This window comes from Coenobita brevimanus, chromosome 89, assembly GCF_032717465.1.
Source record: "Coenobita brevimanus isolate Jiangsu-jjx chromosome 89, ASM3271746v2, whole genome shotgun sequence".
In the NCBI taxonomy this organism is placed as follows: Eukaryota; Metazoa; Arthropoda; class Malacostraca; order Decapoda; family Coenobitidae; genus Coenobita; species Coenobita brevimanus.
The window spans coordinates 15821615-15834952 of NC_137042.1; the positions used below are offsets into that span (position 1 = coordinate 15821615).

The following is a 13338-nucleotide window of genomic DNA, read 5'->3' on the forward strand; positions in this document are numbered from 1 at the left end:
CCCACAAAGAAACCTCGGTCTGGTAGGCCTAGGAAAACTTCCCCGAGGTCTGTTAATGTTTTAAAACATGCAGTGGAGTCTAACCCTTGTGTGAGTGCAAGGAAAATAAAGGAGAGCAATCTGGAAGTGTTTGGTGAGGTTTCTGTGCACACAGTGTCTCGAAGGGTCCATGAACTTGGTTACACAAGTCACAGGCCTGTGAGAAAGCCTCTTCTCTTTAGCAACCAGCGACTTCATAGGCTTGCCTTTGCTAACAAATACGTTAATTGGGGTGAGGAGCAATGGTTGTCAGTGTTGTGGTCTGATGAGGCAATGTTTAGTGTAACCTGTAACAGAGGAGCACGTGTGTACCGGCGCAAAGGTAGTGACCCACTTGACCCACAGTATGTTGAAAGCACTGTTAAACATCCTGATTCACTCATGGTATGGGGTTGTTTTTCTGGTAAGGGTTTGGGGAAGCTTGTTGTGCTTCCCAGAAACTGCCGAGTGAATCAGGATGTTTATCTGGAGCTTCTGTGTGATCATTTACCTGAGTCATTCGAGCTAACAGGTGCACGAGTGTTTCAGCAGGACAGTGCACCTGCTCATAAGGCCAAATCAGTCACCAATTGGCTTCGTAACTGCGAGGTATCATTCATGAAAGACTGGCCAGGAAATAGCCCAGACCTCAACCCGATTGAAAATCTCTGGTACCTCGTAAAGAAGAATCTCCAAGGGAAGGACTTGAGCTCTCTGCCTAAGCTGGAAGCCGCCATTCGTGACTCCTGGGACAATATACCCCTCCAGCACCTCAGGAACCTCGCCCTTTCACTTCCAAGACGTCTCAGGTCCGTGAAGAAACGTAAAGGATACCCTATGAAGCACTAAAGGTAAATAAAATGCATTATTTATATCTTTTTTTATTGTAGTAGTAGTAGTAGTAGTAGTTGTTCCCTAGGCAGTCTGGCCAAACAGCCCTGAGTCCCTTAGGAAGGCCATGGCCGAGACCGGGCTTTCCCACAGAGCTCTCAAAGAGTGTATGTTGTGTTGTTGGCTTAGGTGATTGTGTGCAATGCAGTCTTCCATAATGTACTTAATAGTATGGGGTGCTGTGTTGCATCCTGGACAGGCATCAGCAACAGAGTCATCCAGCCTCTTCTGGTAGCTTAAGAGGGCTGGATGGTGCCCACATCTCAGCCTGGCCAGGTGGACCCTGTCCTCACGAGGAAGATAGGATTCAGATGGGTGGATGTCAGGAGGCCGTGCATGCAGCTGTGTGTTGTCTTTAAGTGACTGAATGGAGCGGCGAGTGATCTGAGTGTGGATATGCTTCTGGAAGCTGGTCTGAGGTGGGCGAGGGGGGAGAGATGGCAGTATTTGTGTATGTTATCGTTTGCTGGGTGTTGTTTTGATGTTCCTTGGTGTGGGTGGATGTGCTGCCATGTACTGCAGTGGATGTTGTGGGTTTGTGGAGGCTGCAGCAAGAAACTGGGTGCCTCTCATGTCTAGGTGAATCTTGACTTTGAGGACTTTGGTTTCTTGATGTAGGTGGTCTGTGGGTGTAGTAGCTGTGCAGCCTGTGATTATTTTTAGGGCCTTGTTCTGTATGGTCTGCAGAGTGTTGTGGTGTGATTTGGTGAGGTTAGAAGCCCAGGCAGGGCTTGCATAATTCATCACTGAATGTATGTATATTTTGTATACTGTGGTGATGGTTCCTTTGTTGTGTCCGAATGTTGTATGGGCAAGTGACCTCAAAGCATTGAGTCTTGGTGTTATTTTATTTTTAATGTTTGTGATGTGTTGTTTAAATGACATTGATGTATTGTATGTTACACCAAGGATTTTGTGTGTGTGTGTGTGTGTGTGGTAGGGGGGTGTTGTTTATGGGGAGGTGTAGGATGTGACTGTGTTCTGCTGTCCAGTTTGTGAGAAGAGTCACTGTAGATATGGCTGGGGCTATTTTGAGCCTGTTTGTGGTGAACCATTCGTGTAGTGTGTTGAGGTAAGGTTGAATGATGTGTGCAGCTGTGTTTGCGTTTTGGTGTGTACATCTGCATAGGAAGCTATGTGTATCTGTGGTGTATGGGTATGTCGTGCATGTATAGGTTAAAGAGTGAAGGGGACAAAACAGATCCGTGGGGGATGCTGTTTGTGAAGTTTCTGATGTTAGAAGACTGACCGGCAAATGTTACGAGTGCACATCTGCCTGCTAAGTAGTTTGCCTGCCATCTTTTTGTGTTATTGTGCATGTTTGTGTTGAGTATTTTGTTTGTGAGGTTGTGGCGGGGGATGTCATCAAAAGCTTTGCTAATGTCTAGTGTGACTAGGAGCGTTCTGTGTGGTGGCCTAGCTGAATTTATGCCATCAAAAACTCTCTGTGTAAGGTCTGTGAGAAGGGTGTTTGTGGAGTGTAGTGGCCTAAAGCCATGTTGTGACTGGGCTAGGGGAATGTGAGGTGTGACTTGTTGTAGTACCAGTTGTTCAGTGACTTTAGAGGGGGTGCAGAGGAGTGTGATGGGGCTATGTGAGGAGGGTAACATGGGGTCTTTGTTGGGTTTAGGGATAGTGATGATATTGCCATGCTTCCAGATGTTGGGTATTATGTTGTGTGAGTAGCTGTAGTTTGATGCTGGTGAGTGCTTGTATGCTTTGTGATCCTAGGTGTTTAAGGTGAATGTTGCTTATGTTATCTGGTCCACAGGCAGATGAGTGCTTGAGATTGTTAATGATGTGCTTCGTGTGGTTGTATGTGAAAGGTGCGTAGTCTGGGTCTGTGGGGAACTGTCTCTTACGTCGGATGATACGTCAGTCTTCGGGATGGGAGTTTAGATGGCTGACTTGTGAAAAGTTATTGATGAAAGTGTTTGCTTGTTGTTTGTTTGAGGGTATGGTGTCTGTTGTGGTGATGGCAGCATATGATTGTGTGTTGTTGCTGTTGGAAAGTGTGATGCTGTTTAGTGTTTTGTAGAGTTTACTGATGTTTGTTTTGTGGTCAAGTGTTTGGAGGTAATTTTTCCAGTTTAGCGTTTGCTGTTCTAATATTTTATTGTTTATCTGAGTGTTGAGTTCTTGTATTTGTTGTATGGTGTCTTGTGTATGGGGTGTTGGGGAGTGTCGCAGTGTGTCCCGTTGTCTGATGAGGCCTTGAATTTCTGGTGTGAAGTTGGGGTTGTGTTTCTGTTGCCTCTAGGGATGTGTCTTTTGTCTGCGTTTTGTATGATTGTATTGAAAGTTTTCACAGTGGACCGAGGATGAGATGGAGGGATGGGGTGGAGAGGTATATGAGAGAGGGGGGTGTGAGTTGGGAGCAGGGTGGTGAAATGGCGGGGGACAGGGCGACTTGGAGGCGATTTGTTTGTGGCCACCCCAAACGGGATTGAGGCGTCTGGCAATAGATAGATAGATAGTTAATGTTTGTGATGGGTGTACTGTTTAGTGCTTTGAAATGTTGTTCTGTTTCAGTTACAAAGGCCTCCCAGTTGGCTCTCTTATCAGTAGTGTTTGTGGCCAGCTGGAGTGATTCTGGTTTTGGTAGTGATGATGATTGGGAGGTGATCAGAACCTAGGGTTTTGACCACTCTCCATGATGTAGTGGGGGCGAGGTTTGGGGAGCAGAAGGTGATGTCTGGAGATGATGGGAGGAAGAGGGCTTGGTGTGGGATATGGATATGTTGGTCTAGACTGTTTAGTATGAAGAGATGATCTGTCTGGGATTGTAGTACCAGCCCTCTGTCTGTGTCAGGGTTGTTGACATGCCAGGCCGACGACTTGGCATTGAAATCACTACCCAGGATGATGTTGGGTATGTTAGCGATGTGGTGTATCTGTGGAGAGTAATTGTGTGGTACTGTGGGGGATGATAGTGGGGGGGAATGTATGTGTTAGCGATTGTTATGTGTGATTTGTTACCAGTACATATTTTAATTGATTGTATTTCTGTTGTGGTGTCATGTGGGGGAAGAAGTGACTTTGTGTGTGCACTGGTATCTGCAAAGTTGATGGATTTGTGTACCAGGGTGATGAGTCCACTGCCACCGCCGTCGGCCCGGTCGTGTCAAATGGTGGTGAAGTTATGAAATGTCGGTGTTTTCTGTGCTGTGTAGTTTTGTTTCTTGTAAGATGGCAATGTGTATGTTCTGTTGTTTGATGAATTGTGTGAGTTCATGTATTTCGGTGTTTAACTGAAGGATGTTTATGTTGTGTGTGCGATGTGTGTTGGCTGTTGCAGCACGGGGGGGAGGTGGTGTGGATGGAGGGGAAGGGGTAGGAGGAGGTTGTGATGGAGGTAAGGGTTGAGGCGGATTAGGATGGGTTGGAATGGGAGGAGTTGGGGGACTGGATGGTGCGGGAAGGGTCGGTGGGTTTGGCTGTGGTGGTGTGAAGGAAGTAGGAGTAGGATTGGAAGGGGGGTTGATGGGTGGGGGGAAGGAGCAGGTCCAGGTGTTTGTGTAATGTTTTCTGGTTGCAAGTGTTGTGCAGGTGTAATGGGTCTAGTTCTTGCAGGAATTGCACTGAACTGAACCCTTTGTGTGTCGGCTTGACGTGATAGGTTTTGAGCATGTTGGACATATGTATTTGTTGGTGGGTCCTGGATTGCTCTCAATGTCCCCGGCTAGAAGAAGTCGTCGAGAAATGACAGCCGGGGAGTCATTTCTCGGTGTTTTTTCAATGTTGAAAGGTTTGTTTCGTAGGAGGGACGCAGGGCGCTCGATACTTCTGACAAGCACTGTATATCTGCGCTGTTTACTTATCTCCTAATTCTACTGACTATGAAAAATTCATCAACTATCTTACTTCTGCGATGGAACACATTCTATCCATTTCTCCTTTCTCTGAAATCTCCATTTTAGGAGATTTCAATGTTCACCACCACCTTTGGCTCTCCTCTCCTTTCACTGATCCACCTGGTGAACAAGCCTTCATCTTTTCTATTCTTAACCCTTAACCGTGGGGCGTCACTTTCGTGATGCTCGGGTTCAATGGATCATACTGCGGGGCATCACTTTTGCAATTCTGTGTTATTTTGAATTAGCCCGGGCTTTCAAGTGGTTGCTTGTATCATCTGTCTGTACTGCCAGTGTCCAACAATAGTCTTGCTGCTAATGTCATCTGTACTTCCATCCATTATTGACAATTTAGCCATTTCTCTGCGTTCTTGACTTCCCTCCCTACCTCCCCTCCATTACCCTCTCCTCCCACCTGCCCCAGCTGTGCCACGTTACACAAATCTTGCCCAGATTTTTCCACTTATTCATCCATTGAAATGAGCCCTATGCCCTATTCTTATACAAAGTAATATATATAAAAAATGAAAAAAAGGTAATTGATAGTGCTATACATCTGGAATTGGCTAATTATCACCTGGCAACACCCCACGTGCACTCATTTGCTAATTTTCCCTGTTTATTTCCCCTTGAAAAATGCCGTATGACCTGTTCTCATAATAAAAATATATATAAGAAAGGAAGGGAGAAGCCTAAGTGATATTTGCATTCACCTGGAACTACCTAATTTATTATGTATTGTCTAGATTTCCTGTCAGTCATTTCACAGCATATAAAGTAGCAGCTGTCACCATTCTGACGTTGTCAACCCTTGGCGGCCCCATATCCGCCTCATCATTCTGTTCAGTGTTGTCTGTTGAGATGAAACCATGTCGCACTCGCGCCTCTCCATTTCTGCCGCTTCTAGAAGGGCCCTGTGACCTCTACCGCTACTGAACCTTGTGTGGGAAGTGGTGAAGGACTAAGTGGCTCTGCTGTGGAACGTGAACTGGCTAATTTATCCATGATAATGATGGACAGTGACTACAATCTTTCTTGTGAATCGAATGATGAGCCAGTGAGGGAAATCGTGCTAAACTCCCAGTATGAGTGCTTCAGCGTGGCTCCAAGGGAAAGGAGCCCTTAGTTACTGCAAGTGACAGTGTATATCTATCTATCTATCTATTGCCAGACACCTTAATTCTGTTCGGGGTGGCCACAAACAAATCGCCTCCATGTCGCCCTGTCCCCCACCATTTCACTGCCCTGCTCCCAGCTCACACCCCCCTCTCTCATATACCTCTCCACCCCATCCCTCCATCTCATCCTCGGCCTCCCCCTCCCTCTCCCCCCTTCCACCTCACTTATATACACTCTCTTCATCAGTCTTTCACCCTCCATCCTCTCCACATGGCCAAACCACCTCAGTGTATTCCTCCTAACGCTTCCTATCACATCCACATCCACACCACAATGCTCCTTTATATCCTCATTTGTCAACCTGTCTCTCCATGTGACTCCACAGGCTCCTCTTAAATAACTCATTTCCACTGCTCTCACTCATGACTTGTGCCCTTCCAACAGCGTCCAAGCTTCACTTCCATACGTTAGAGTTGGTATCTCAACACTGTCATGTAGGAACTTTTTCACTTCCATGCTCACCTCCCTGTTTCTTATCACTGCTTTCAAGGAACCAGCAACTTTTCTTCCCTGCTGTACTCTTTCAAGCACTTCACCTTCCAAACCTCCATCCTTACTCATCACACTACCCAAGTACTTAAACATACTGTACTCACATTTTCCAATTCCTCACCATCCAACCTCGCTGTACATTCACTGACTTCACCTCTTTCAAAGACCATCACTTTACTCTTCCCTACATTCACCTTTAGATTCCGTTTCTTACACACTCTCCCAAACTCGTCCACCAAGCCTTGCAGCTCCCCTTCTTCTTCACTCAACAACACAGTATCATCTGCAAGCAACAGTACAGGGAGTTTCCAAACACTATCCTCTCTCACCAGGGCCACTCCAACATCCACTACCCTACCTTGTACCTCTTTTATTACCCCATCCATGAACAGATTGAACAACTATGGAGACATGATACATCCCTGTTTCAACCCAACTTTCTATCTATCTATCTATCTATTGCCAGACGCCTCAGTCCTGTTTGGGGTGGCCACAAACAAATCGCCTCCAAGTCGCCCTGTCCCCCGCCATTTCACTCCCCTGCTCCCAACTCACACCCCCCTCTCTCATACACCTCTCCACCCCATCCCTCCATCTCATCCTCGGCCTCCCCCTCCCTCTTTCCCCCTCCACCTCACTCACATACACTCTCTTCGTCAGTCTTTCACCCTCCATCCTCTCCACATGGCCAAATCACCTCAGTATCTTCCTCATAACGCTTCCTATCACATCCACATCAACACCGCAACGCTCCTTTATATCCTCATTCGTCAGCCTGTCTCTCCATGTGACTCCACAGGCTCCTCTTAAATAACTCATTTCCACTGCTCTCACTCTTGACTTGTGTCCTTCCAACAACGTCCAGTGAAGTGAACCCAACTTTCAAAGAGAAAAATTCACTTAGTTCACCATCCACATGCACTGCAGCCTTCGTATCATCTTACATACTCTTCACAGCATTCAACAACTTCCCATCTACTCCATATATTCTTAACACTTTCCACAATCCTTGTCTATCCACCCTGTCATATACTTTCTCCAAGTCCATGAAAGCCGCATACAACTTCTTGCCCTTCTCTAGAAACTTTTCCACTAAAGATCTAAGAATGAATATCTGATCTACACAACCTCTTCCCTTCCTAAAGCCTCCCTGTTCTTCTCCAACTAATTTCTCTGTTCTTTCTCAAACTCTGTCAGTAAGTATCCTACCATACACTTTTCCTATTATACTAAGAAGACAAATGCCCCTATGATTACCACACACTTCTTTTTCCCCTTTTCCTTTGTACAAGGGAATGATTATACCTGACTTCCAATCCTCCGGGACTCTACCTTCCTCCCAGGCCAATCTGCACATCTTCCACATCCATTCTACTACTATCTCTTCCCCATGCTTCAGCATTTCACCACACACTCCATCAATTCCTGGGGTTTTCCCTAATTTGACTTTCTTCATTGCTTCCACAACTTCTATCCTACAAATCCTGATTTCTTCCTGTCTTCTCACCTCCCTCCTTCTCCCAGCCATTCCCCAGCCACTTATACTCGCATTACTTCCATCCTCTATGTTCAACAATTCCTTCAAGTGTTCTCTCCATCTGCTCACTTTTTCTTCCTTCTCCACTAGTAATCTACCATTTTTATCTTTCATACCCCTGCTAACTTCACTTCCACCCTGTCTTACTCTTTATATGTAAATATATATATATATATATATATATATATATTATATACTGTATATATATATGTATATATATAGATATATTATATACTGTATATATATATGTATATAGATAGATATATATATAGATAGATAGATAGATAGATAGATATTATATATATGCTGTATATATATAATATGTATCAATATTTATATTATATATATATACAGGAATATATATATATATATGCTGTGTATATATATATATATATATATATATATATATATATATATATATATAGATAGATAGATAGATAGATATTATGTATATACTGTATATATATAATATGTATCTATATATATTATATATATATATATATATATATATATATATATATATATATATATATATATATATATATATATATACTTATATATATATATATATATATATATATATATATATATATATATATATATATATATATATATATATATATATATATATACTTATATATATATATATATATATATATATATATATATATATATATATATATATATATATATATATATATATATATATATATATATATATATATATATATATATATATATATATATATATATATATATATATATATACTTATATATATATATATATATATATATATATATATATATATATATATATATATATATATATATATATATATATATATATATATATATATATATATATATATATATATATATATATATATATATATATATATATATATATACACAGTAATCCCTCCACTATCCGATGTAATAGAGCCAATGGCATGTCCGGAAAGTTGGCCTCTGGCTCCTGGACTGGTGTGTGTATATATATATATATATATATATATATATATATATATATATATATATATATATATATATATATACAGTAATCCCTCCACTATCCGATGTAATAGAGCCAATGGCATGTCCGAAAAGTGGACCCCTGCCTCCTGGACTGGTACTTAAGGACCCTAACCCAGCCTAACATTGAAAGCCACCTAAATAACTCCCTACTGGAAATGCATAGCGCCTATTTAAACCTATTTAAGACCCTATTCACACCAATAGTGGACATAAAGCATGAAATAAATGAAAAGTAACCAAAGAATGAGGAATTAGAAGTGACTGTACCACAGCCAGGGTACTTACAGCACGTCTGTGGCTGCCTTCTCTAAAGGCTTTGGCAGTGGTGAAAATGCTCTTGAAGCACGTACAGTAATCCAGTGTTGTGCTGCACTTACAGTAATTCTTTGCACTGTGAGTTATAATTGTTTATCACAACACATTGTTAATTGCACAGAGCCAGTTTCAACTGCCAGTTTGCACTCCACAGTTAATCCTTTGCTCTCTAAATTCTAATTTCTTGACACTGCACAACACTATAAATTCCCGTGTGTTCTAGTGGCGAGGTATTGCGGTTTATTCACTGTTTATTCACAAAAAACGAGCACATGTGGCATGCATTGCGATAAGCATCTGCTCTCGTTCGGAGTTAGGCTGTGACTGTTGATGATGGGGTAACGAGTTGCCAGATCGCAATGGCCACATTACCAAACTCCTCAATTTTCATTACCATTTTTAACCTTTCATTACATAATTCGTAAAGCTAGCATTTATTTTTCACTAATTATATATACAAGTGGAAATATATGTAATCACTCTCCTTATAATTAACAGCATGTTGATTATTTTCACGCTATCTAGGCTAGCAGATTAATCAGAGACAGTAGACAATCCACCATATCCATCCTGTGTATCCTCATACATGTGAAAAATCCATTTGGTAATGCATTATTCTGAATCATTACCAAATGAGTTTTTCATTACCAAATTGGTCCACATTTGATAATGAAAATTACCAAATGGAAACCATGACAGGGGAGGGGGGAGGATGGAGGGGATTAAGGGGCCGTGATGTAAACAGGTGTTCGGTGCCGCGCGGCAATTTCAAATTACTATCTATCTATCTATATACCTAGGCTGCTTCCCCCAAGGAAAGGGAGGTAGCCGAGACAGGACGACTCACTCTCCATTTACTCATCCATTCAAACACATTCATTCGCATCTTAGCCCCAAAGGGGAGAACGGACAGATCCTCACCACATCACACCGCACAAGGGTCAACTGCGCAATGCAAGCAGTGACATCCACAGCAGGGCCCGACAGCAGAACTGGTTTACCCCTGCCACATCATAACAGACCCATCCCCTTACCCGCACCTGACCTGACTAGCTGATCAGACCAAATGCGGGAGAATATCCCCTCAGGGCTGCGCCATCACTTATTCATTCACAATTTCTCTCCATTTATTTCTGTCACGCCAACAGCCACTCTTCCTTGCTCAACAGACATCCCTCTCGCATCCAGCGCTCTCTTCACACTGTCCATCCATCCTATTCGTGGGTCTTCCTCTCAGTCTTACACCTCTCACATCAGATCTAGTTATCTTTTTCACCAATCGCTCATTATCCATTCTCTCTCCATATGCCCAAACCATTGCAACACCCTCTGCTCAACTCTACCAGCCATCTCCCGAACAACTCCAGTTCTCCTTCGCACTTCATCATTTCGCACTCGATCCATACGCTTGTCACTCCACACATACTCCTCAGACATCTCATCTCCATTACATTCAAACTTTTCCTCTCTGCTACACCCATATTCCATGTTTCAGCCCCATATAACGCAGTCGGTACCACAACACCCTCATACAGCCTTCTCTTTACATCCATTCTAAGCTAACGACATTTAAACACTTTTTCGTTCTGCTCCTCCCAGCACCTTTCCTACTTCATTAATTCTAAACTTCACTTCTGCATCTATTCTTCCATCCACAGCAACATGTGACCCTAGATATTTAAAACAATCTACCTCCTCAAGCAACTCACCATTCAAAATTATATTCATCCCCCTACCATCTATCAACCTCGTACACTTCATCACTTTACTCTTATTCTCATTTACTTTCAATTTCCTCCTTTCACACACCCTTCCAAACTCCTCTACCAACTGTCTCAATTTCTCCTCTGAATCAGTCACCAATGCAGTATCATCTGCAAACAGCAGTTGCTTCAGATTCCACTCTCCTCCATCAACATTTACCAGACTCAGACCACCTAAAACTCTTGCATTCACCTCCCTTACAACACCATCCATGTAAATATTAAACAGGAGGGAAAAAAGTTTGGTGTTTTTTTTTTTTTTTTTTGAATACTGGATCCTGGGACCAAAATATCCGGTAAGTGGGGATGTCGGGAAAGTGGGTGTCTGGAAAGTACGGGGATTACTGTACTGTATATACAGTACGGTAAACCCTCTCTAAATCTGATATCAGATAAATCAGATCTTTTTCGATGCTGGACAAATAATTTTAATTCGGATACAAATCTGATTTAAGCGACAGGATTACAGTACAGTTGTCATACAACACAAGACAGGTTACGCAGAACCTCGTGGAAAATCAATTTCTCGCTAAAACGTGACATATATTTACATATACTGTATTTACATATATTTACGAATGAAGAGTTGAGAGGTAGGATGGGACTGGAGTGTATTGGTGTTGTGATGAGGAGAGGTAGATTGAGATGGTTTGGGCATGTGGAGAGGATGGGGGATGATAATTGGGTGAGGAAGGTGAGAAGTGTTAATACTGGGGGTGGGGTTATGAGGGGTAGACCGAGAAAGACATGGGACGAGGTCGTTAAGCGTGACTTCAGGGTTAAGGGACTGAGCAGGGAGGCTGCAATAGATCATGCAGCATGGAGAGCTGCCATTAGGTGATCGAGGCCAACGCATGCAAGCATGTTGGAGCCTTTAAAAACAAAACGAAATGAAACAATGTTTCATTCAAAATAACAGTGCTTGGGGACAAGAGCTAAAATAAAAGAAGATAATGAAATTGTGAGCCTGCCGAACAATATTTTCACTACTATAATCCTTTCATTCACTCTCATTACATTCATGACATATTCCACCCATTTTCCCATAACCAGCACACCCATACCACAATATCCATTTTCCCTTCCCTGCCATAATATCTTGTATTAACAATCCCTCCAGGCAGTCATTCTGGCTAATTCTTATGCCAGTTTGGTGATTGACTGCTGCTTCAGTTATTTGTTACACCATTGGCTAGAAGAACTGAATCAAAGATGAAATGTATACAGTTTCTCATGTCTCCTGTCTGAGGGAATTAAGAGACCTTAGGCTGATCACAAATAATCATTCTTTTCAGAACACTCTGGAAAAGTGCTGTGTGTGCACCAAGCCAATTTTGGATAGGATCCTGCGAGCTACAGGGAAGCCTTACCATCCACAGTGCTTCACTTGTGTTGTCTGCAGCAAGTCCCTTGATGGCATCCCCTTCACTGTAGATGCATCCAACCAGATCCACTGCATTGATGACTTCCATAAGTTAGTTCCATCATCTGTGGTGCTGTTTGCCCAGTACTTTTGGTTGATGATCAGACGAAGTGGACAGTATTTTGCAGTAGTCATTGTTCTGATGCACATAAATATGAGGATTACACCTGTATTTCAGTACTAATAACTCCAGTTTTTGATCCAGTAGAATTAAGTATACTGTATACATTCATTGTGCAATACCATAAAACCTCCTCCAACACAAGCTTGTCAAATGCAAAACTCATTTATAAACAGTGCTGTATTTGTGACGATCGTTATATCATCCAGTGCAGTTTTTTTGTTTAATCCATAGTATGAATCACTAGGGCAGGGGAAAAAAATCACCCAGTTTCTCTCACAGCAGTGTGTGGCACCACATATTTATGCCAATTACCACCGCACAACCCACAAGTGGGTTGGCGGAGGGTTAGTACCCCTCCCCAGAAAACAACTAGCTAAAAAGACGAGCAAGAAGCCTCGGACCAGGACTGACCAAAAGGTGATGACCAAGGACCGAGCAAAGGACATGATACAGATGGCGATTTCAAATGTTAGGGGTGCAAATGGTGAGGTGAAAGAAAGAGAGATTGTCCAGGTGCATAAGTGGATGTATGTGGGTTAACGGTAACTAAATGGAGAGGTGAGAGTGTGCGAGAATGGGAGTTTGGATGGGGTATATGCGCAGGAGTAGGTGAGAATGAGAGGGCAAAAGGAGTGTGTATTGTTGTGAATAACAGATGGAAGGAGAATACAAGAGTATGGATCAGTTGGCTCGAGGATTGTGTGGGT

General features: G+C 42.5%; 1 protein-coding gene across 3 annotated transcripts in view; it reads left to right on the top strand.

Moving 5' to 3' along the window:
* Nucleotides 1-13338, top strand: part of LOC145411467 (lipoma-preferred partner homolog) — a 164626-nt gene that overhangs the window by 110960 nt on the left and 40328 nt on the right. For all 3 annotated transcript variants that reach the window (XM_080281514.1, XM_080281513.1, XM_080281515.1), the window contains exon 4: nucleotides 12380-12558. In XM_080281514.1, coding sequence (XP_080137640.1) covers nucleotides 12380-12558 — 179 coding nt within the window. The remainder of the gene's footprint in view (nucleotides 1-12379; nucleotides 12559-13338) is intronic.